This window comes from Piliocolobus tephrosceles, chromosome 10 (assembly GCF_002776525.5).
Source record: "Piliocolobus tephrosceles isolate RC106 chromosome 10, ASM277652v3, whole genome shotgun sequence".
Taxonomy (NCBI): domain Eukaryota; kingdom Metazoa; phylum Chordata; class Mammalia; order Primates; family Cercopithecidae; genus Piliocolobus; species Piliocolobus tephrosceles.
Window position 1 is genome coordinate 67,796,497 of NC_045443.1, and position 24,259 is coordinate 67,820,755.

The 24,259-nt window shown below is 41.5% G+C and overlaps 1 protein-coding gene across 3 annotated transcripts in view; it reads right to left on the reverse strand.

The window, feature by feature from the left end:
• Positions 1 to 267: 267 nt before the first annotated feature.
• The window catches only part of PTPRB (protein tyrosine phosphatase receptor type B), a 126,854-nt gene continuing 102,862 nt past the window's right edge, over positions 268 to 24,259 (reverse strand). For 2 of the 3 annotated variants that reach the window (XM_023226528.2, XM_023226527.2), the window contains 11 exons: positions 23,909 to 23,992; positions 23,797 to 23,814; positions 23,596 to 23,677; positions 22,898 to 22,988; positions 22,128 to 22,204; positions 19,708 to 19,842; positions 18,258 to 18,380; positions 17,907 to 18,070; positions 15,561 to 15,696; positions 7,898 to 8,018; positions 3,301 to 4,903 (listed from right to left, as the gene is read on the reverse strand). In XM_023226528.2, coding sequence (XP_023082296.1) covers positions 4,881 to 4,903; positions 7,898 to 8,018; positions 15,561 to 15,696; positions 17,907 to 18,070; positions 18,258 to 18,380; positions 19,708 to 19,842; positions 22,128 to 22,204; positions 22,898 to 22,988; positions 23,596 to 23,677; positions 23,797 to 23,814; positions 23,909 to 23,992 — 1,054 coding nt within the window. In that variant the 3' untranslated portion in view covers positions 3,301 to 4,880. Of the gene's footprint in view, positions 4,904 to 7,897; positions 8,019 to 15,560; positions 15,697 to 17,906; positions 18,071 to 18,257; positions 18,381 to 19,707; positions 19,843 to 22,127; positions 22,205 to 22,897; positions 22,989 to 23,595; positions 23,678 to 23,796; positions 23,815 to 23,908; positions 23,993 to 24,259 lie in introns of all 3 variants that reach the window. The other variant, XM_023226529.2, reaches the window with a different exon arrangement.

The window sequence follows — 24,259 nt, forward strand, 5'->3', positions numbered from 1 at the left end:
CGCACACAGCTATTACAACATCTCAACATAACTGAAAGCTTGTTCTTGGGGTGAGGATAGTATTTATTAAAACAGTTATAACCAATCCTTTTTGTGACTGCTCTAGAAGGGACACATTGCATTTGTCTGACATTATTCACAGTTTTGAATAACTTATTTTGGTGTCTTATATAAGATCATGTGAATTGGCATACAGGTTATAAAAATAATCTTTGGTAAACCTGTTAATCTCTTATTTCCATTACATAAGCCTCTATTTTCAGAGCATTCACCAACAATTTCTTTATTTAATAAGTGTATCTTATATAGGCAATGTTTTAAAAAATAAAATGCCTTATTTGTGTTGCATACATTTATTCCAAGGGAGCCTCCCTACAAGTCAAGAGTATTCTCTTAGCCAGAAATACTTCTATTGCTAGAAACATTTTTAGAACAGAACAGATTTTTCCTGTTATCATGGCTGCATCAAATGTTACCCTGCATTTTAACTAAAATGGCCAAACATTTTCAAAGTCATCATTCTCTACAAGAATCTAAGGCAGTGTGTCTAAAATGCCAAACCCAGTACATTTAGTTAAATATCTGGTCAATTAAAAAAGCAAACTAAATTGACTCAATTGTTTAATCAGTTAAACCATCTGGCCAATGTAGTCAGAGTGAATCCTCAAAAGGGCAACATGTCTTAATAAAAACATATGACAGGATTGTCCAAGCACACCCAGGCCACAAAGAAGAGATGCCATTTTATCTTCCTGATGATGTCTGGTTAGATTCTCTTTTGCAAATATTTTCTCTTTGCATCATTTCACTTGCTTTTTGCAGTCATCGTTTACCGATTTTCCTTTGATGGGGAACATTCTTTGAATACCTGATGTAATTCTAAATTTCAGGTTAAAAATAGCAGTGCAGAAAATTAGCACAGCATTTTCTCCTTCAACTCTTCAGGAATGAGGTAGGCTTGAGGGCTTGCTCACTGCAACTTGGAGGAGGATCAGTCATTCCTTATTGCCGCTCTGTCTTGGCTAAGCAGTTATAATATTTTCATTTCCTCAATGAAATGGAACCCAGAAAGCCCTTGAACTGCTAACATACACAAGCAACTTATTACCTATTGATTTTCACCAGGTCACCTTTGGTCTGGCTCATGTTTGTAAACTAAAACTCTAGAGTGTCCCAGAGTTTGGGCTCAGATACTACCGCTGCTGTTGTGCAGATCTGGTAGCTTTATTATTTCAGGATTCCAACGTCAAAGAATCCTCAGAAAGCTAAGTGAATGAGAATTTAGTATATGGCCAATAATATTATTGCAAAAGGCAAGGAAAATGTTTAACACAAGAAATTGGATCCTTAGACACCAAGGCAAGAGAATCAGCCTGTGAAGGGTAGCATGTGAGGTCTGTTTTTATTTTGCTGGACATCTGCTAAATGGTTTAATAATATTTTCACATGTCATTTTGGACTTTCTTCCAAAAGGTGATTACAAAATTTATCAAAGACCCTCCCAAAGAAAACTGTCCCAAAAATGTCTGTGTGCTGTGTGCCTTTTAGTATTTAAAAGTGAAATTGGCCAGGTGTGGTGGCTCACTCCTGTAATCCCAGCACTTTGGGAGGTTGAGGTGGGTGGATCACCTGAGGTCAGGAGTTTGAGACCAACCTGGCCAACATAGTGAAACCCCATCTCTACTAAAAACACAAAAATTAGCCAGTCATGGTGGCAGGCACCTGTAATTACAGCTACTCAGGAGGCTGAGGGAGAATCACCTGAACCCGGGAGGCGGAAGTTTCAGTGAGCTGAGATTGCTCCACTGCACTCCACCCTGGGTGACAGAGCAAGACTCCATTTCAAAAAAAAAAGGGAAATTATGGTCATCTTTTTGATGATGTGGAACCTGAAAGGACTATGAAATTATACTTATGAGTATAAAAGATAATATGAACAGTAGATAAAAATCACATTCAATTGGGAAAACATATTCAACTGGGAGGAGTGGGGCAAGTAATAAAACAGAGGGACTCAGAGGTTTGAGGGATAGAGAATTACTTAGGACAAATACGTGCAAGCCCAGGTAAGAGAGGTGAGTCTTTGAAAATTCTGATTCAAGAGCTGAACAACTGGCTGCTTTCCAGAGAACAACAGAATAATAATACAAAATTGATTTAATGAGATGAGATTAAAGGAGTTAATTATAACGAACTTGGAAAAATGATTATTAAGATGCTAGATGGGACTCTCCCAAGATTTGATAGCTCAAAAGCACTTTGAAGCCTTGATGATTAAAGTGTATTGCACAGGTGCACAGACAGGATGCCCACCAAGACAGGAGATGGAGTGTTTACCAAGACATAACACATGATGCAATTAAATGAAAATAAATCCAATGGAGCTGAATGTCAAGGAAAACTTTTTTCTCCTAAATTTAATAAATAAATCAATTAATGTATTTAGTCTTCCCGGGAGCAGGAGTGAATAGTGACGTATTTGTTGTTAAGGAGATTTAAAATTGAGTGTAGGGTGGGAATAGACATTTCCTGGGTTGGATTAGACTAAACAAACCTACAATTTTTCCCTGTCATGTCCACTTACATAATTCTGATACTTCCCTAGATGTTGCCAGGGTATGTGAGTATTATTTACTGTTACAGATGTATAGGTTTTTTTTATGGTTTTAATTCCTGGTTTGTGCAATTAATTGCTCTCTCTTCTAGATCCAGAGGTTTGCTATTGAAGTAGCATTAGCACTTTCCAGTGTGTGGCCTGTGGAAGGTGACCACTGTCCTGGACCGGCTCAGTTATCCCATTCCTTTGATGAGGCTCTTTTAAGCTCAGTTGAAGGTAGTAACAACAGTCCTAACTTTATGGGGATTCTCTTTATGTGAGTAGAAATGGGTAGATTCTGAAACAGGGTTGCAGGCACTTACTAAAAGTTTTCTGAGTGAATGAAAAGTCAAAAATGAATGTATCCTTCCAGGCATTAATGTGCTTTGCATCAAGCAACATTAGTGTAAAATTCTGCTTTTTCTCTTGCTTTTTCTTTTCCATGTAGGAAAGGTGATTTCTAATAGATGCCACATGTCGTAAATCTCTGACCTCTATTTTCTCGATGGTGGTACATCTACTGCACTTACACATATGTTGTTCCTTTTCATTTCCAGAAGATCCACTTAGTTCCTTGATACAGAATCAGAGCCTAAGACTGTCATTTCACAAGGGCATTAAGCACAATGAAACTGAAACTTTGAAACTTACGATTATGCTGCACGTTTTTGTAAACTTCAAATAACCCTGGAAAAATTTCCAGATTGGGTGTAGAGTTATTTAATTATAAATAACTATTTTAGGTATAGTCCATGATTTTCAATTATTATGTCAATTACATTCACTGTATTATGGGACTTTATGGTAGATTACAAAAATATATACTTTGAAAAGAAATGTACTCTTTCTGCAAAGGAAGCTATGCCATCAACAAACTTGACCTCTAATTCCCAAGTTTATTATAGAAAAATTTGTAGTATGAAAAAGGCAAACATCTCTAGCTCATCTTCTCAGGTATCTATGAAGATTCCATACAAATGTCGTTCAAATTTTCCCAGGAATGCTCTCGGAACTGGACCTTGATGAAGGAAATACCCACTTTCTCACTCATTGGAATTTGTTATAGTCACAGTAAGGCACAAATACTGAAGATAAACTTGGTACAGTACATAGTGCCTTTTGTTACTAAATGCAACTTTGGGTGACTACTTGACATTTTGACTTCATTAATTTACTAAAAATATTTTTGAAAATTTTACTAAAGACCACTGTTTTTGTTTTTGCTGTTGTTTTTAAATTTATTATATATGATGTTTGTAGTCATTTCTATGAAAATGTTGGCATTAAGTCTTTTAATCAGGCACAGTCTGCCACCATAATATTCTTTTAATGGGAAATCAAGTAGGAATGGATAATTGTGACTTTTCTAGGACTGGAGATCACTGAAAATGAGGCAAAAACTAGTGTGCATAAACACATTACAGTATGGGTGTGGATGTTCACACTCCACACCATGAATGCAATGAGAGGATTTCTAATCACTATAGATAGATAGTGCTTTGCATGCTATGTTTCCAGTCTGGGTACAGCTGGCATCTTCTTAACAAAAGGCATTCATCACTTCTGTTTGGAATCATTCTCTATCAGAACCCTCAACCCTGCATCCTACATCCTGGGCTTGCACTGCAAGTTACATGATCCCTGAGCTAACCACTTTGGCTTGAATCCCTGGTAGGAGAAAGGAGAGAGAGCAACTAGTTCAGACACAACCATCCAGTTCAGCTTTGGTGCTGCTTAATTCTTTTTTCTCCCTCTAATCCTTGTTTTGACTGTTACATTTGTCCTAATAGCATGTTTAGGACATGCCCGTTGGCTCTCGAGATTCATGGGACAGCAATGCAGCAAAGCTAGACATAGTATTTGCTCTCTCTAGCCCTGCCCTTTGTCCTGTCCAGTGAATATCAAAACAGGTAGAAAACATGGCCCAAGGGATTGTCTCTGCCACCACCTCCATATGCATTTTACCAGTAGTCCTGTCACACAGGTTGAATTAGTTTATGTAGAACAAGTCATGAACACTTTAGTGTGGAAAAATAGTATTATATAAAGCTTAATATTAAACATGAAAAATACATATTTACAGAAGAAACTATAAAATACAACTATGTACAATAATATCTGTTACCTTTAAATTATATAAAATTTTAAACATTCTCCGGATTAATAAATTATACATAATATCAACAGAAATAGCTGGCACCTCTGTAGGGCATGAAGCAAGTTTTTAAAAACAAATCACACAGTGAATAATTTTTATCCAGGAGCTCTTCAGGTACATTCTTTCTCAATGCCTTGAATAGACTGGATCTGAAAGGAAGAACACTGTAATTAGAGACTGCCACAGGGTGTGTCATAATTGTTTGTTCTGTTGATGAATATTACCAATGTGAAAGACCAGCAGAAATACATAGCTCAACCTAGTTTAAGATGAGACCATTCCTACTGGGACCAGGTCATTCCATTTAGAAACACAGAATATTAGACTTGGAAGGGACTAGTGATTCTAGCCGATCACCTCTGTTTTTATGGATGCAGCCATAGGCCCAGAGAGTCAGCGTAACTTACTCAGGGTTACACAGCTTGTTAAAGCTCGTTAGTTTGAGAGTTTGGACCTGAATCTTAGCCTTCAGGTGCCTGGTGCTTATCCTTTTCTATACCATAGTTAGTTTCTTTCAGGAGTGCCCAAGGTTACTCTAAAAAAAGATTCTCAAGTCAAAACAAGACAAAGGAACCTCCAAGATTCCTCAGAACTTGCTCTATACTGAAGCCTCTTAAGGAATCTCCCATGCAAAAACCTTAATTTACTATACAGATTAACTGGGGGGTAATTATTTATAGTACAAAAGAATTATCTGATTTACAAAGGACTCCTCTAAATAGTAGCTCTTTATTTGTGCTTTACAGATTGTTAACTCATTAACATATTGGCTAGGCTGGGTGGTACAGAGAACTAAATAAAAGGTTAGGAGACACTGCCAATTGAAGATCATTTAGAAATGGAGATAAGAGGGTATGAAATAATGTTTGTCAAAGTAAGATTATCTGATTTATAGAGATATCAGTCCACATGGCAAGGAATTGCAGCGGCATCTGCCCATAGCCATGTGAGCAGGCCATTATGAAGTGACTCCTCCAGCCCCAGTCAAACCTTCAGATAATGGCAGCCCCCTTGTAAGTCTTGACTGCAACCTCCTGAAAGACTCTGGGCCAGAACCACCAGTGAGATAATAAAGCTGATTTAAACTGCTAAATGTTGGGGTAATTTGTTAGGCAGTAACAGATAACTAATACAATCCTCCTTCACATTTGCAATTAGCTTGTGTGATAACTTAGGTCTTCATGATGGCCTAGAGTAAGACGAGGCATGAGGACCCTTCTCTTGCCACTTAATAATTGCTTGATCAAAACTGTGCCTTGTGAGGTTTTTTACTATTGAATTTCCCATTTGAAAAGTGTTACATCCTTATTCTAGAACATTTATAAAATACAAAAGAAGGAAAAATAGATTTTTCTAATGTTCAGGGAAATTTATATTTTCTCCCAGTCTTTTTCCTTATGCATTGTTTTTGTTTGTTTTACGTCCAGCTTTTCTTTATGTATAATAAATACCCATGTTATTATAACGTCCTCAAAAATAGCATTCTTTTTGGTTGTTTGTTTTTTGAGATGGAGTCTTGCTTTGTGGCCCAGGCTGGAGTGCAGTGGCATGATCTTGACTCACTGCAAACTCCACCTCTCAGGTTCAAGCAATTCTCCTGCCTTAGCCTCCCAAGTAGCTGGAACTACAGGTGCACGTCACCACGTCCAGCTAATTTTTGTGTTTTTAGTAGAGATGGGGTTTCGCCATGTTGGCCAGGCTGGTCGTGAGCTCCTGACGTCAGCTGATCACCTGCCTTGGCCTGGCCTCCCAAAGTGCTGGGATTACAGGCGTGAGCCACTATGCCCAACCTGTTTGTTTGTTTGTTTTTGAGATACAGTCTTGCTCTGTCACCCTGGTGGAGTGCAGAGACACAATTATAGCTCACTGCAGCCTTCAACTCCTGGGCTCAAGTGATTCTCCTGCCTCAGCCTCCCAAGTAGCTGGGACTACAGGTGCACACCATGCCTGGTTAATTTTTAAATTTATTGTAGAGAAGGGGCCTCACTTTGCTGCCCAGGCTTGTCAAACTTTTAACTATGAAAAGCGTCATACATAATAATTTTTCTTTTCATATGTAATGTAGGGTGGTAGGAGAAATACAGGGTCACAAGATAACATACGAAGGACCCCGATACCTCGATTGCCAAATTCTTTTCCAAACGGATTTTACAACTTAAACTAGTGATTTCAAAGCATCCTCCCCAGTAGTGAAGCTTATTGCTTGGAAAAGAAAGGCTAAGTAGAGTCCTTTGTAGCAGGCATCCTCGGCTCGGCTGGAAGAGATACCTTGTGAAACTGCTGCTCAGCTGCAGGAACCCCCTTCCCACCCTCCCTCTCTTCCCCGTTGCCACTGTGTGTCTAGGAGAAGAAATGGGTGGTGTACATTGGAAGAGCTTTAAGTTATTAATGGTTTCCAGAATCTTTTCCTTTTCCTTTTTTCTCTTTTCTTCTCCCCTTCTCTCCCTTCTCCTCTTTTCTTTTTTCTTTTTTTTTTTTTTTTTTTTTTTTTGAGACAGAGTCTCACTCTTGTTGCCCAGTCTGGAGTGCAGTGGCAGGATCTCAGCCCACTGCAACTTCTGCCTCCCGGGTTCAAGCAGTTCTACCTCAGCCTCCTGAGTAGCTGAGATTACAGGTATGAGCCACTATGCCTGACTCTTTTGTATTTTTACTAGAGATGGGGGTTTCACCATGTTGGCCAGGCTGGTCTCGAACTCCTGACTTCAGGTGATCTGCCTGCCTTGGCCTCCCAAAGTGCTGGGATTACAGGCATGAGCCACTGCACCCAGCTAGAATCTTTTTCTTTTTTCTTGGAGACAGGATCTTGCTCTGTCACTCAGGCTGGAGTGCAGTGGTATGATCTCAGCTCACTGCAGCGTTGACCTCCCGAGCTCAAACGATCCTCCCCCTCAGCCTCCCAAGTAACTGGGACTATGAGCATGTGCCATGATGTCTGTCTGACTGATTTTTTTTTTTTTTTTTTAGTTATTTGTAGACACTGGATCTCCCTATGTTGCCCAGGCTGGTTTCAAACTCTTAGGCTCAAGTGATCATCCTGCCGCAGCCTGCCAAAGTGCTGGGATTACAGGTATAAGCCTCTGTGCCTGGCCAGATTGACCATATCTTGATGAAGGAACTTGGAAGTGAGTGAAGTAAGTGCCTACCTCTGTGATATTCTGGATTCACATTTTCGTAGATTGGAAACAAGGGGTTTTCTTGTTCACTCCGTAGCTTCCTTGCTCTGAGGACATCTCTTACACACTGATGTAGGTAGACATACTGACACTGTGGAAAAGCAGAAACATGTCAGAGGAGAGCCTGTTCTCATGTATGAGAAAGATGAGAGACTCTCACAAACTATTGACAATAATGGAATTCTATATAGTTAGCAAATTTCTTGATCATCACTTCACTAATGGTCTCTGGTAAATAAAAGAATGTCTTTTATTTACTACCACTGAAAAGAGAACAATGATAATGGGCAGAGAGGTGGCATTTTTCATTCTTATAATATTTATGTGTATATATGTATATTTGTGTGTATATATTTATGTATATGTATTTATGTATATGTGTGTGTGTGTGTGTGTATAGTATGAGAGCCTACAATTGTGTCTAGTACATAGTAGATCCTTCACAAATTCAGTAGATGAATGAATGCCAGACACTGCTATGTAGCTTACATAAATTATCTCATTTAATGATTTCAGCAACCTTGTGAATATAATTATCAGTATAAACTGAGACTCAAAAGTAACTTCTCCAAGGTCACACAGCTAAGAAATGGGGCCCCAGGATTTGATCTTGGAGATGTGACCTCAAAGTCATGTCTTTTTCACTACACCAGTTTTCTTATATGAATCCCAATTTCATTGCATGACTGAATGAGAAAATCATTTCCCCGCATACTCTGCTGGTTTGTTCCCTTTATTCTAGGAACATAGTGAAAAAAGGGAGGTGTGTGCAATAAGCCCCGCTGGACTGTTAGTTCTTTGAGTGCAAGGCCAGTGTCTTATCCACCTCTGTTCTCTCAGCATCTGAGTTTGCCACGTGGAAGAATCTCAAAGATGTTGGCTGACTGCAGAGAACTACAAGGGTTACATAGTGAGGACAGACCCACCTGTTGGCTATTTGAGAATTTACTACTTTTGAAATATAAATAGATATAGAAGAGTCAGTGCTTTGGTGACCATAAAGACCTCCACTGACCACTGTGTCTCAGCCACAGGCAGCCAAGCTTGTGCATTGGGCCCCCTTCCTTATACTCCCTGAGTTCTCTTATAAGGAAATGGATTTCTGCGGAACTTTCCCTTGCTGACATAGCAACGGCCCAGAGGGAGTCATGAATTGTGGGCTCTCGGCAGCCTCCAGCCAGCCTAGGCTGAATCATCAGGCTTCTTGGGATCCCAGTTTTCCCACTTATTAAACAAGGAGGCAAAGGTCTCTTTTATAGCTAACATCCTTTGTCCATTAAAGGATATAGATTGATGTCAGTCAGATGGATATTGAAAAATATTTCCAGACCTTGTGTTTAAGGCAATCAGTGTAGTCAGTCTTAAAGTATTTTAGAGGTTTGAGATACAAAGTAGAACAATTAGGTCTTTCCTCACTAACAATCTTTCCAAGTAAACAGGTACTTATTTTTATGGGTTGGCACTAGATATTGTCCCTGATTGGAAGCTAGCCTGGTCATCTATCCATGGGACTATATAAGGTAGGTCTGGTATAATCAACAGATAAGAACATTTAAATTTTTTTTTTTTTTTTTTAAGAGACGGGGTCTTGTTCTGTCGCCTAAGCTGGAGTACAGTGACACCATCATAGCTCACTGCAGCTTTGAACTCCTGGTCTTCAGTGATTCTCACACATCAGTCTCCTGAGTATCTGGGATTATAGGTATGGACCATCAGGCCTAGATAAATTAAAAAATTTTTTTTTTAGAGACAGGGACTTCTTGCTCTGTTGCCCAGGCTGGTCTGAAACTCCTGGCCTCAAGCCATCCTCCTTCTTTGGCCTCCCACAGTGCTAGGATTGATTACAGGTGTGAGCCACTGTACCCAGCCTAGAAAAGGACATTTTAAACAACCAAATCAATAAGAAGTGAGGCCTGCAATAATATTGATAACTATTCTCTGCTCACAGACCTTTGTCATTTATTATGAATGTTATATGCAGTCTCAATCTTGAAAATCTGAGAAAGGTATCTGAGAATGGTTGTTAGTATAAAGTAGTCTCTTTTCGCTACCTTAAAAAGGATCCACCAAATTATAGACTGAAACCTCCCTGTTCCCTTCCACCCAAAGCATAATTCATTTTTTCACTTCTACTGGGATATTAAATTACTTTGGGACCTTAGAGGTAAGCTGTGAATGAACTCTAGTACATCTGTGCTATGGCCTATTAATAAATTCTTTAACAATGATTCACCATGGGCTTTGAAACAAGTTAATATCCATTAATTTGCCTTGTCTTAAATATAAGTTCTTCTTTTCCCAATAGAATGTCCCTTTGAAAATGATTACTCTAAAACGGTGAGATTGTTAATGTGCTTCTCACTTTATTCTTAATGAAAAGTAGACAAAGCCTAATATATGAATCTCAGATCACAAAAGATAATTTTTTGTTAACTGGTGAAGGCTTGGCTTAGTGTTGACACATTCAGTTCCATTCAATTTCATCAATATTTGGAATATTAGATATTATTTATAGTATTACAGTCTTTTTGTGATCCCTGAGTGCATGGCTTAGTATTTAGTGAACAAACACCTATAAGATGATAAACGTTAAGATACAATTGTGTATAAGGTTTCATACAGAAGAGAAAGCCATTAGGTTCATTTTGAGGGGAGGAAACTATCAAGCTAAAGAGAAAAGGTGATATTTATAAGAATTCAAGCAAAGAAGTAAGGCAACATAACATAACATTTCACATATATTCTGGAAATCGTGAGAAGTCTAGTGCAGCTAAAATGCTGGTTGCGTGGGTCATGGGAAACCCCTCGAACAATGCCCCAAATGGAACCTGAGGTCCTTAGTCCTACAACATCTCAGTGTTTCCTTCCCAGCAGAAGCAAATGAGATCGAGACTGTGACTATCATCTATTGTTCTTTAACAGGTTATTGCTCCCTGAGTGTCTCTCTTAGGGTCAGGCTGCAAATTTTCCTCAAAGCAGCGTAAAAGAAGAAGGGACACTCATAAATCCCCTGACCAATGCCTGTTCGTTTAGAAATACTTGCTGTTGGAAAACTTGTGAAGACCTGCATCCCTTTGTATCTCAAATAAAGACAGAGGTAAGTTGAAGTTCACTGTCACCATGGACCCAGAAAAATAATACAAGGGGTCCAAACGTCCTCTGTCTTTTGCTGAAATAGTCACACACACACGGGCTCAGCCACAGATCACACCCCTCTGCACCCACTCCCATTACCAAATGCAAGCTCTAGCACCAGGGATTCTGAGCCTGTAGAAACAACTCAACTTCAGCAGAGGCTTAAAGCAAGGCAGATGATACTAGGTTGATGCAAAAGTAATCACGGTTTTTGCCATTAAAAGTAATGCAATTAAATGCCATTAAATGCAATTTATGCATTTAAATGCCATTAAAATGCAGTTAATGCCATTAAAAGTAATGGCAAAAACTGTGATTACTTTTGCATCAACCTGGTACCTGGATAGCATTTAGAATTTTGTGTGATTGAGAAAAAAGGGAGATAGAAAATTTTATCTTACTGCAATGTTTATTTCATTATGATGGAAAGACTGAAAGTGGATTCTGGCCCAGGTGGGTAAACCTTCCTTAATTTGGCAGACCCTAATCACTGGTGGTGGCTAGTACAATGACATGAAGCTGGAGGAGTAAGTTGGGGCCAGGTTATAAAGAGGCTTGTACCCAGGATGAGGTTTGAACTTCATTTTACAAGCAGTGGTGAGCTTTTCACGATTTTTTTGCAGGGAGCTGACAGAGTCAGCAAGGGAACTTTGATGGTGAAGGGATCATTAGGGTGGAACTGAAGGCAGGAGACCCACTAGGAGGCTACTCATTAGCAGGACTAATGAGAGTTGATAAAGGACTGTGCAAGGGCAGTGGCAGTGGGATGAGGGGCTGGCTCCGAAGGAAAGAAAGGACTTCGTGACTGCTCGAGGTGGAAACTGGAGGAAAAGAAATCCACTCCATTGAGCCCAGGAGTTTTTGAGTCTAGCATGGTCAACATAGTGAGATCTTGTCTCACCACGTAAATAAACAAAAAATAGAAAGAATAAATAAATGCACATATCCACGCATGTAAGCATGCCAGGTGTGGTGGTGCACAACTGTAGAAGATTGCTTGAGCACAGAGTTTGAGTCCAGTCTGGGCAACATAATGAGACCCCATCCCTTAAAAAATATAAGAAGTCAGCTCCCTGGCTTGGGCAAACACATGGATGGCAATACTATTAAATGAAACTGGAAGGTGCAAGAGCAGGAGGAATGTTTTTGTTGTTTTGTTTGGTTTTTTGAAAGAGAATGAGTTTTGCTTTGATCTTTTTGAAGTTAGATGACTGTAAGGCTTCTGGGGGAATCCATCTGGTAGGCAGGCACTTACAGGTATGTGGAGACAGGAGAATTAGAGTTGGGTAACATGAGCATGTATGGGAACGGAGAATATCACAAAGAATGAAGACTGAGAGAAAGGGTGGTGCCTTGAGGACAGAACCTTGGGGAACTCAAACATTAAGAAGACAAGCTGAGGCACTAAGCCACAGCATCCTCAGTGAGGCAGGAGGAAAAGGAGAACAGAATAGGGAAAAGATGGAGTTATTTCTAAGGAGAAGGAGGAAGCGGAACATTGTGTTACCTCTGCTCTGAAAGTCAGCCGGTTATTTTGACAGTAGAGTCCCTCCTAGTTGCCAAAATGCATCATGAGTTTGGGGCAGGTGTATGGAAGTGATACATGGCCCAAGGATCCTCTGACAATTACTAGAGCACGCACACACACACACATAAATACACACAGTTTGAGACTATTTACAGTATAACCTCTTCTTCCCCAAGTTACAAATTGTGAAAGTGACAGTAAACTAACAAACTATTAATGCTGACTTTTTAGCAACATAAGTGTAGGATATTTGTTCATTTAAAAGATTAAAAAATATTGAGGATATAGAGAAGGAAAACAGGTTCCCACCCTCTAGGAATGTATAGTCTGGAGAAAGCTGAAGGTTAATAATTATGATACAGGGTAATATAATTCTGCAACTTTTGATGAAATGACAGAGCTAGGCAGAGGTCATCAGTGACTGCTAAAACCATTAAGTGAAAGGTTGATGGGGATAATGAAGGGTTCAGGCTGACACTCCCTGAACTCACCGTCAGTATTCTCAGTGCTGAAAGAGAGACAGACATGGTGATCTGCCTTCTGATGTCATGCAACAGAAAGCCCTCAGCACCACCCACGAAGCAGAGTTTAATCAGGCCTCCAGATCTAACCTCCAGCTGACAAAATCCATGGGGAGTAAAGGAATACATTACCACCATGAAAAAGCAATCAGCCACATCTAGAATGTGGGAAAATCTACCGAACAAATGAGCTGGCTTCTTTAACAAATAAATGTCATAGAAAACAAATGGGAGGGAGGATTATAGATTAAAAAATATTTCAGAGACACTTCAACCAAATGAAGTATGTAAACTCTGGATTCTAATGAAAATCAACTACAGTTTTTTTATAAAAAGTAATTTTTTGAGATAAATACTGACCGGATATTAGATGATATTTAGGAATTATGGTTAAGACACAGATGTGATAATGACATTGCAGTCATAATTTTAAAGACTCCTTTTCAAATATATGTATACACACATATATATACACATGTTCACACATATATACCCATACATATGTATATATGCAGTATATGTAATATCACATATCCATACAAATGTACACATATACACATGCACATATATGCACATATATACATACACATATGCAATATGACATATATTACATGTGTACGTGGGTACACATACATATGTATATACATGTATATGTGTATTTAAGGATGAAATAATGTGGTAAGTGGGATTTGCTTTAAAATATTTCAATGGCGTAATGCCATGGGGTAGGGGAACATTAAATGTGGGATACAGCTGGGAAAAGAACACAGAATACTGATAATTGTAGAAGCTGGGGTTTGGGTACATGGAAACTCACTATACTATGTTTCCTAGTTTTGTGTATTTTCTTTTTAAAAATTTTTTGTGGAGATGGGCTCTTGCCATGTGGCCCAGGCTGGTGTCAAACTCTTGGCCTCAAGTGATCTGCCCCCGCTGGGCCTCCCAAAGCGTTGGGATTACAGGCATGAGCCACTGTACCCAGCCATGTTTCGTGTATTTTTTTTTAAAACAATTTCATAATAAAACATTCAAAATATGGTAGAATCATTGTTATAATGAAAGTACTCTCAGCTATAATGAAAGTACTCTCAGCCCAGGACAATAGTGGTGGCAGAGAATCCTGCCTGCAGGAGACAATGATGCCATTGTTTTGCCAAATGTGAGTTCTGCAGGATATTTTTAATTTTTATTTTAATTTCTCTGGTTCAATTGTTGCTAGCTTGAATGCAGGATATTAATATATGCTGCACAAGAAAAGAATTCAGAGGTCAAGATGGTTTTGGAAATAGTGGGTTCAACAAAGCTCAAAGAGGGGCCATGGCTGCAAGAGGCTCTCTTTTTGTGGAGCATTGCTGTCTGTGCAGTGTCCTTGGGTACTAGGACTCTAAGAGGGGACACAGAAGCATGTAGAACTTTTTACTTTTCCAACCATGGATTTTTTTTTTTCTTTTAATACAGAGAATTTTGTAGAAAAATTTGTGAAACACGAGGGTAAGAGAACTTCAGCCTTGGAAGGCATTGATGCAGAGGAGTGAATGCTTGGTCTCTATTGAGGAAGAGATCTGACCCTGAGGCTAGTACACTTATAGCACACTCAAGGGCCCAGGGTTCTCTAGAATAGTGCCCAAGCCACCTCAGCCACTTCATGGCTGTGGGCTTTGTGCAAAGCCCTTAAGCTTATTTTTCTTTTTTTTCTTTTTTTTGAGATGGAGTCTCGCTCTGTCACCCAGGCTGGAGTGCAGTGGCCGGATATCAGCTCACTGCAAACTCCGCCTCCCGGGTTTAGGCCATTCTCCTGCCTCAGCCTCCCGAGTAGCTGGGACTACAGGCGCCCGCCACCTCGCCCCTCTAGTTTTTTGTATTTTTTTAGTAGAGACAGAGTTTCACCGTGTTGGCCAGGATGGTCTCGATCTCCTGACCTCGTGATCCGCCCGTCTCGGCCTCCCAAAGTGCTGGGATTACAGGCTTGAGCCACCGCGCCCGGCCAAGCTTATTTTTCTAGTCTGGAAATGGAATATAATATGTCTCGTCAGGTTATTGTGAAAATTTAATGAGAACGTGTTCAAAAATGCCCTGCAAATGTCAAAGTGCTGCACAGATGGAAGCATGTGGTCTTTACAATCTACATACACTCCCAAAATGGGGGTATAGGTGGAGGGAGTGGGGCTGGGGGAGAGAAGAGATTGGGATCTTCTTTCCTAACTAACTGAGGTTCTTATGCTCATTTGCCAGCCTATCATCTTAAAATGAGCCTCAAGATGGTCACCTTCAAGACCAGTGAGATTTGTTTTAAAATAACAAGTCTTAGAAAATACCTATATTCAGTTCTTTTTTTCTCTTCCTATTGTGTCATAGTTATTTCCCCTTGTCAGATTAAAGTCTGGTATTTTTTTTGTGGGAATATAGTGGGGAGGAGGGTGGCCTATAACTTTCAGTCTATAACTCTTACCTCAGTCTGGACCATGTGAACCCTGTGAAGTCTTAGGTCATGCACTGCTCCGTAAATGTCCACAGAGTCTTTGGAGTCTAACTGCTGGAGGATTCGGTCCAATGCAATAAAGGTTCCAGTCCTACCCACACCAGCACTAGAAGAGATGGCAAAGGAAGATCGAGCCTTTTTATTAAATTTGCCTTTCAAGATTGCATCTGGAGACTCTGGCACAATCTTTCTTTTCCCTTCCCAGTTAAGGGAGAAGATAGGAATATTCCCTTCTCTCAAAGTGCTCTTTTTCTCTTAAACAAGTTTAACCTAGAGTCCCCCAATCCCACCTCCGCACAGTCTTCCATCTCCACTCCCTGTCCGTCTTCCACCATGAGTCCTGCTCTGCACTTACTATGTATCATTTCCATGCATGTTTTTAATACTTTTCCTACATACAGATAAATCTATAAACAACATTTATGTTTCAAAAATCTACTGAAACGGTAGTATACATGCTTTAGGTATCTTTTTATCAACTTTCCTACTCAATATTATATTTTCAGATTTATCTATATTGCTACATATATATCTTCTTCCCTCCCCTGCCCTCCCCGAGTCTTGCTCTGTTGCCCAGACTGGAGTGCAGTGGCACAAGCATAGCTCACTGCAGCCTCCACCTCCCGGGCTCAAGCAATCCTCTCACCTCAGCCTCGTGAGTAGCTGGGACCACAGGCACATATAACTACTCCCAGCTAATTAAAAAAGATTTATAGAGATAAGGTCTCCCTAATAGTTGCCCAGCCTGGTCTCGAACTCCTGGCCTCAAGTGATCCTCCCACTTTGGCTCCCAAAGTGCTGGGATTACAGGCAGGATATACCACACCCAGCTGATCTAATTTCTTTTCATTCTCTCATAAACCACTGCTAATCCAGTGGTAATAAGATCATTTAAAATTTTTCTCTATTAAAACATGTTGCAATGAACATGAATATATGTGGAGATTTCTCAGGGGTCGAAACCTAGAAGCAGAACTCTTGGGTTGGTCATGGGCATGAACAACTTCACTAGGGATTGCCAAATTGCTCCCCAAAATGGTTGTATAATCTGGGGATTTTTGATACACACATTTATAAGATAAAGGACAGTTCTCCCGTGGTCCTGGACAAAAATGCCTGCCATTTTTCAAAAAGCAGAAAGCTCTGAGGTGAGTGCCTCACCTTCCTATTAAAAATGTCAAGGTTCCAAGGACATAGGAAAGCCGGGCTCCTAGGGTGCTGGGCTGACAGGAGGGAGATGAGTATACTTGGCATTTCTTTTACAGCTGTAATTCCCTGCTCCATATTTAGTAGTGCCATTCAGTTAGGGCTATCAAAGTGTTGCTGCAAACATTAATTAGCTAAATACCAGGCTCCCCAGAGAGAGAGATTTCACTTGTTAGGTTGATTTTCTGGACAGACTGAAGCAAAGAGAAATCAAGAGAACAGAAACTTAAGAGAAAAAATTAGGTGCTACAGATGGCAATTGCTATGCTGTGGTTTGAATGTTTGTGTCCCCTCCAAAAATTCATGTTGAAACTTAATCTCCAGTGCAACAATATTAAGAGGTGGAGGAGGTGATTAGGTCATGAGGGCTCTGCCCTCATGAATGGGTTGGAGGGAACTAGCTAGGTCCTTTTGCCCTTCCATCCCTCCCTCCCTCCATGTGAGGACACAGTGACAAGGCACCATCTTGGAAGCAGAGACCAAGCTCTCAACAGACACTGAACCTGCCAGTGCCTTGATTTTGGACTTCCTAGCCTCTAGACTGTGATAAATAAGTTTATATTATTTGTTATCCAGTCTGTGGTATTTTGTTGAAGCACCACAAATAGACAAAGACATGCTACTAGACCCGGAGGGAAGATTAGAAAATAAATCTTGAAGGATAGGTAGGACTTAGGTGGAGAAGAGAGAGAAAGCCATCCCAAAATGGAAGAATGACCAGAGGCAAGAATAAGCTTGTGTGCTCACTTTCCTGGCTAGAATGGGAAGGGAGTTGTTGGGAACTTAGATTGAAGGTGATATGCCTGATGATGGAAAGCATGGAATTCCCATCAGGACTTTGGATTTCAGAAAGTAGGAAAAGAGCAAGAGGGAGAGAGAAGGCTGGAGAGTGAGGGTGAGAGAGAGCTACAGGGGGAGAAAGTGAAAAAGGAGAAGTCAGGGAAGAGGAATGACGTTGGCAGAAGGGGAGGAACGTTATAAAACCCTCTGGGGGTGAGGCAGGCTGGTTGGTCCAGACAAATCCTCCACCTACCAAATTCCCCATGCTTACGTATTTTTCCACAACCCCCTTATGGCTGCCATTTTATTGGCTGCCAGGCGTCCTAGTACCTGCAGTGCACCACAGTGGGCCCGGCACCTGGGCTTCGGTTGATGTAGTCCCTGACAGTTCTCACAAACTGGATCAGAGACTGGGTGGTTTCTGGGACTCCATGGTCTGGCCACACCGTATAGTGAAAGTGGCGGATGAGTCTGTGTGCATCAAGCTGTTCCTCCTGTAAGAGCAGAGAGCAGGATAATAAGAGGAAATGTCCAGTGCAAACCTTCAAGCTTGACAACTGAGCCATGGAGCAATTCCTATGGGCTGAAACTACAAGAGAGGAACCAGCAAAAGTGGGATTCACAGATCTCGTTCATCTCCCCAAGCTCGGTTGTTAAATGAAGTCAAGCAAGCTAACATACACTGCATATCTTAAACTCCCGGATGGTCCACTCAGGCAGGACGGACTCTGAGAGCATCTGCAGGATGAGGTCCCCATAGTAGAGGGAATCTTGGTCCGCTGGCCAGTAATGGTCACACTTTACCTAGAACAGGACAGACAGAAAAAACGTGAGTCCAGAAAAGTTACTCCTTTGTGAACCTGCAGTTTCCCTCCTCCAAATGTCTTCCTGAGTTAGGAATCTGGGATCAGCTGCTAAAGCAATTTGACCGTCTACTTTATATTAACCTTCTCATGGCCAGTGCTGAAGCTGAGATGCTGCTCCAAGTGAAGGGGAGAGCTGCACAAGGAGCACCCCTAACGCCAGCCTTTGGGTTCACTCATTTTTTAGGCCCAGTGATATATGGCTTGAGGTTTTTTTTTTTTTTCCCCCCTTGGCATTTCAGTTCCACTAGCAGGTAAACTGTGGTTCACAATTTATTGTTCTTTCTAAAGAAATATCTAGTTGGGTACAGGAAGGCACTGTCTTCCTGGCCCTGCTTCATTTTTTTATGTCACTATCGTAACGTGGGCCATGTGCCAAGAGATCTTTGAGAAGTTAGAACATTTAGCTAAGCTCGTCTTTACATGTACACAGACAAGGGAAAGAGGATTGTAAGCATATATTTACTGAGTGCAGATACTGGGCACTTCACATGTAATCCTTTTTTTTTTTTTTTTTTTTTTTTGAGATGGAGTCTCGCTCTGTCACCCAGGCTGGAGTCCAGTGGCGCGATCTGGGCTCACTGCAAGCTCTGCCTCCCGGGTTCACGCCATTCTCCTGCCTCAGCCTCCCGAGTAGCTGGGACTACAGGCGCCTGCCACCATGCCCGGCTAAGTTTTTTTGCTAGTCTCCTGCTTTCACCTGATAGATCTCCTGACCTCGTGATCCACCCCTTCAGCCTCCCAAAGTCCTGGGATTGCAGGCGTGAGCCACCACGCCCGGCCGTAATCTCTCTTTTAATCCTCAAAATAACCATATAAAGTGCAGGATGATAACTGCATTACAAGGGGGGTTGCTTAACTTGTCTGGATTATTCTTTTACTTTGTGTCTGCCAATACAGTCTACAACTCACTTCTCCTTTCCTGGGAGGAGGGGCAGGTCCAGTGACTCTGACCGGGTCTCTCCCCCAGCCATACACTGAAGAATGGAGTAGCCAAGTGGCCAGGTAATCTTTTGGTGTAATGGGCACTGCCAATAATCCCAGTCCTCAAATGGAAACAGCTTTGACTGGAACTTTAGACCCAGAATCAGAATGAGGCCTCACTTGGGTTTACTATTAGAGTCGTTTGAACAGAGTGGCGTAAGTCACTAACAATGTTCTCACATGATCCCTACTTGGTTTTGCAGGGTTGCACTTTGATGATGGGGCAGAATTCTGTCCAGGTGGCAGAAAGCAAAGCTTGGATGGCAGGAAGGCTGTTTACTCACTCGGCCCTTCTCAACACACTGGGTCACCATGACGATGTTGTGAACGTTTTGTTCCCACACCATTTTCCAGAAGTCATCCTTGGTGCCAGGAAGCGGTCCCTGAGTGACAATGTATTCTCTTCTGAAGTTGTTGCCCTGCAATGAATTTACAATATGGAGAGTCAGAAACAATGGGCCTCTTCAGAAGTATAAACAAAGAGTTCTTCAGATTAGATGATAGGGAGGTCTCTGCCAAGTCTCTGACTTCAGAAAAAGATACTAACACAAGTGTCAAGGCTTGGGAGCAGGAAGGACAAAGGTCAGAACATTGAACTAGTGTTAAGTGCCACATTCCCTTTTACTTGCCTGGGTCTATTCTGAAAGCAAACGGGGGACTCAGGCAATGATCTAGACAACACTTCACCCTCAATTATATGTGTGTGTCGGGGGGGCATTTGTGTAGACTGTTTGAGGGACTGTAATCAGGCTCTTTCCCTATTTAATGTAGAAAAGTGTTAGTCATTTTGGACAATCAGTGTCAGAATAATTTGGTAAGGTAGATCATCCACAGGAAGCATCACGGAAGAGAAACCACTGTCAACTGTGCGTCTACCATCTAATGGACTTTTTAATCCAAACCACCGTCCAAGAGCGGGATATTTTCATCTCCTTCTGCACTCCAGCAATGACAGCAATTCCTTGTCGATTCTATTCGAAGCTCTTTCTCTTTCCTCAGGGTCTCCACATTATGTCACCCCTGCCATCGCCACCCCCAGCCACGCAAACACTGCCTCTTATCTAACCAATCCTTACTTATCCTCAGCATGGGGCCTGCTTGGCTGAGCCTTCTTTTATCTTTCTCTCTGCTGGGGGATATTCTCCTCCTAGATGCCCCATGGCAACCTCTAGCCTCTTGCTGCTGAGTGCGGTTCTCAGACCAGTAGCACTGAAATCACCCAGAGGCTTGTTAGAAATGCAGATTCAGCCGGGTGCAGTGGCTCACACCTGTAATCCCCACACTTTGGGAGGCCAAGGCGGGCAGATCATGAGGTCAGGAGATTGAGACCATCCTGGCTAACACGGTAAAACCCCATCTCTACTAAAAATACAAAAAATATTAGCCGGGCACCGTGGCGGGCGCCTGTAGTCCCAGCTACTCGGGAGGCTGAGGCAGGAGAATGGCGTGAACCTCAGAGGCAGAGCTTGCAGTGAGCAGAGATCGTGCCACTGCACTCCAGCCTGGGCAACAGAGCGAGACTGCATCTCAAAAAAAAAAAAAAATGTAGACTCCCAGGCCCTGCCTCAGCCCTGCTGGATCAGAATCTGCCTTGTCTCAAGATCCCCAGATGATGCAGACATCTTTCAGTGTAGGAGAGGCACTGCTGTGGCAGGTTTCTCATGCCATTGTCTTTTCCTGCTTCAACTCTTTTTTTTTTGAGACGGAGTGTCGCTGTCGCCCAGGCTGGAGTGCAGTGGCCGGATCTCAGCTCACTGCAAGCTCCGCCTCCTGGGTTTATGCCATTCTCCTGCCTCAGCCTCCCAAGTAGCTGGGACTACAAGCACCCGCCACCTCGCCTGGCTAGTTTTTTTTTTTTTGTATTTTTTAGTAGAGACAGGGTTTCACCGTGTTCGCCAGGATGGTCTCGATCTCCTGACCTCGTGATCTGCCCGTCTCGGCCTCCCAAAGTGCTGAGATTACAGGCTTGAGCCACCGCACCCGGCCCCTGTCTCAACTCTTCTGAGAGTGCTTTCAGGGTCAGGATTCCATCTTATCCCATGCCTGTAAACAGCTCAGTGTTTGACTTACAGTTAGCACTTAACTTCTAAGTGTTTATTGAGTGAGTGGATGGTTGCTTGAGGTAAATATTATTATCCTCAGTTTTGGGAAAAGAAAATGGAGGCCCAAAAAGGTGACATAATGTACCCAAGGTCACAGGGTCAACAAGGGGCAGAAGTGGGATTCAAATCTAGATTTGTTTGATCTGAAAGCTTTTTCCACTGCAGTGTGCTGTAGGAAGGTGGCAAGATGCTAACCAAAACCAGAGCCCGAAGATTTGTATAACCTTTGAGTTGTGTCTGTGGTTGTGAAGATTCCAAGTAACATGGGATCAACTTCTCTAGCTAGGCAGCTTTAGCAGGGGGGGGTCCATCTTCCTTAGGAAACTCTCATCTAGGTTAAGGACTGCAGAGAGTAGATGACCTATGAAAATGGGTCCTGGGCTCATTATAATTTCATTTGACTATAGCCATTGTGAAAAATGTGGCTTAGCAGGAACTGAATTGGATACCCTGTTTTTTTTTAATGGCATTCAGACGTGCTCTTCTGAAATCTACAAGTGTTTCCAGAGCTAAGAATAACGGGAACATGCAGGAGTGGCATCTCCTGTGTAGCCACCCACCAGAGCCTCATCCCGAACACTGTGGCCTAGTGGGTCACTTACAGGGATGTAGCTGGCATTGATGTAGTCAGAGCAAGGATCATCATCTACATTGGACAGCTTCACTCGTGTGGCATCATCTGGAAGGAGAGATTTGCCGCTGAGTCTTGGAGTGATTTTTCTACAGTTTATGTAATGTGTGTGATGTGCCTTAGCTCTGATCCCCACAACAGCCTCAAATGGGAGGCGATCTTATCTCCAGTTTGCAGATGAGGCTGAGACAGGATAACTAACTTGCCCCACATTGCATAGGTGGCCTATAACCAGTCAGACACAGGATACAACGTGAAGCCCCATCTGTGCTTCCCTTTGTAACATTACGACATTTGCCTGATGGAGTGGCCAGCTCCCTTTCACTGCTGGAATGAATACAATCCAGAAAACCTACCTTCTATTGCTTTACCTAATGGGGTAAGGAAATTTAAGTAGAAATTGCTAACCAAAGACTTTGCTAAGCAAACCCAGGTCTGCTTGATGTCAGAGCCCTTGCTGTTAACCCCATTTACTGCTTAGCCTCCAAAGAGAAGCAGTAGGATCACATGGAGGAAATGTCAATAGCATAACGGGCCTTTCATAATCAGAATTTAAACTGGCTATTATCCCTCTAGAGAGAAGTGCAGGAATATACAAGTTATTTCTTATGAAAGGCATTCAGAGCTTGAGATTGTCCATATCCAGTTACATTATATTTCTTTAGCCCCATTTCATTTTTGGAGAAAAATGCAGAAATGGCTAGAGGAAGACAGTATTACAAATTCTGACACAAAACTTACAGGGCAATATATTGTTGTATCGATTTTTCCCTCTATTCTCTGGCAAGAGTGCAATATCACATGACTGGTTTCGGCCCACATCTTTTAATTCCTGTTAGTTCAAAAATAAGTTTGTAAGTGGAGGATATGAAATAGAATAAAGCAAATCGTACAGTCCTGGAGATACATAATAATATGAAAATATATACACTAGCTACTGTTTATGAATGCCTGGTATTCAACATGCATTAGCTCTGATCCCCACAACAAACCCACAAGGGAAGTGTTCCTCTCACTATTTTACAGGTGAGGCTCAGACAGGATAACTGATGTGCCCCAGGTCAGCCAAGTGGCAAACCTGAGAATCAAATCCAAAAGCTACGTGCTTTTTGCAAAACCACAGTATCTCCCAGCCAAGCAAACGGCCAGGCTGAATATCTGACAGCATTAGGTCTGCATTTGAGATTTGTTAATTCTTCCTTACTGTCTGATCCAGGTAGCCTTTGGTTTGCTGTGTTATTCTAGAGCTCAAGCTGGCCTCTAAGATTAGATGGTATATTGTTCAGGGCATAGTTTAGGCATAAAAGAGTGCTCAGCTGAGATTCTAAGCAGCTTTCTAACTTCTGAGCCCAATCAGCCTATGATTACACAGTAAACATTAGGAGGGAAATTCTGCTAAGAACTAGGGATGCTGAAGCTTCATTCTGCTTGAGTTGTACCTCGTATTCCTTGGATAGAAGGTAGTTGGAGTCAGCCTGTAGCTTCATGAAATGCCCTTCAAACTGATTTATTTTTATTGGACTGTAATTAAAAATGAAACAAGAAAAGAGAGTTACTGCAGAAAATGGAAAGTGCCATAACCATTCTGACTCATATTTCAAAGGCAGATAATATAGTAATTAATGTGTTCTCTCTCTTACCAAGAAGTTTTCCGGTTACTGTGAAAGGAAACCAAAAGAAGAAGACTTTGTTAGCAGATTTCACATAATACCATCTTTCAACAAATTATATGAAGGCAAATGTGGTGCTTACCCTTTCTGGCCCAGGTTTAAGTGGACAGATAATGGTCGATCCCTACGAATGCTCAGACGGGCAGAGGATCTTTCTCGACCATGGCTGAAACATAAGGGAGAGAACTTTTATTCTGATTATGATACTTGGCTTGAACAAATTTTTCCATTTATGGTAAGGCTGTGCATGTTTGTGCAAATACGGATTTTTCAGTATTCATGTAGCTTTGCACTCAGCCAACATCTCTCTGAGGGAGGGAAAGGAAAAAGAATAAAGTAGATCATTCCCACCCAGAAACGGATCTCTGCAAAAACTGAAGATTTGTCTCCTGGTTTTTGGCTACAGGTTATAATCACTTCCCACATTCTCAAT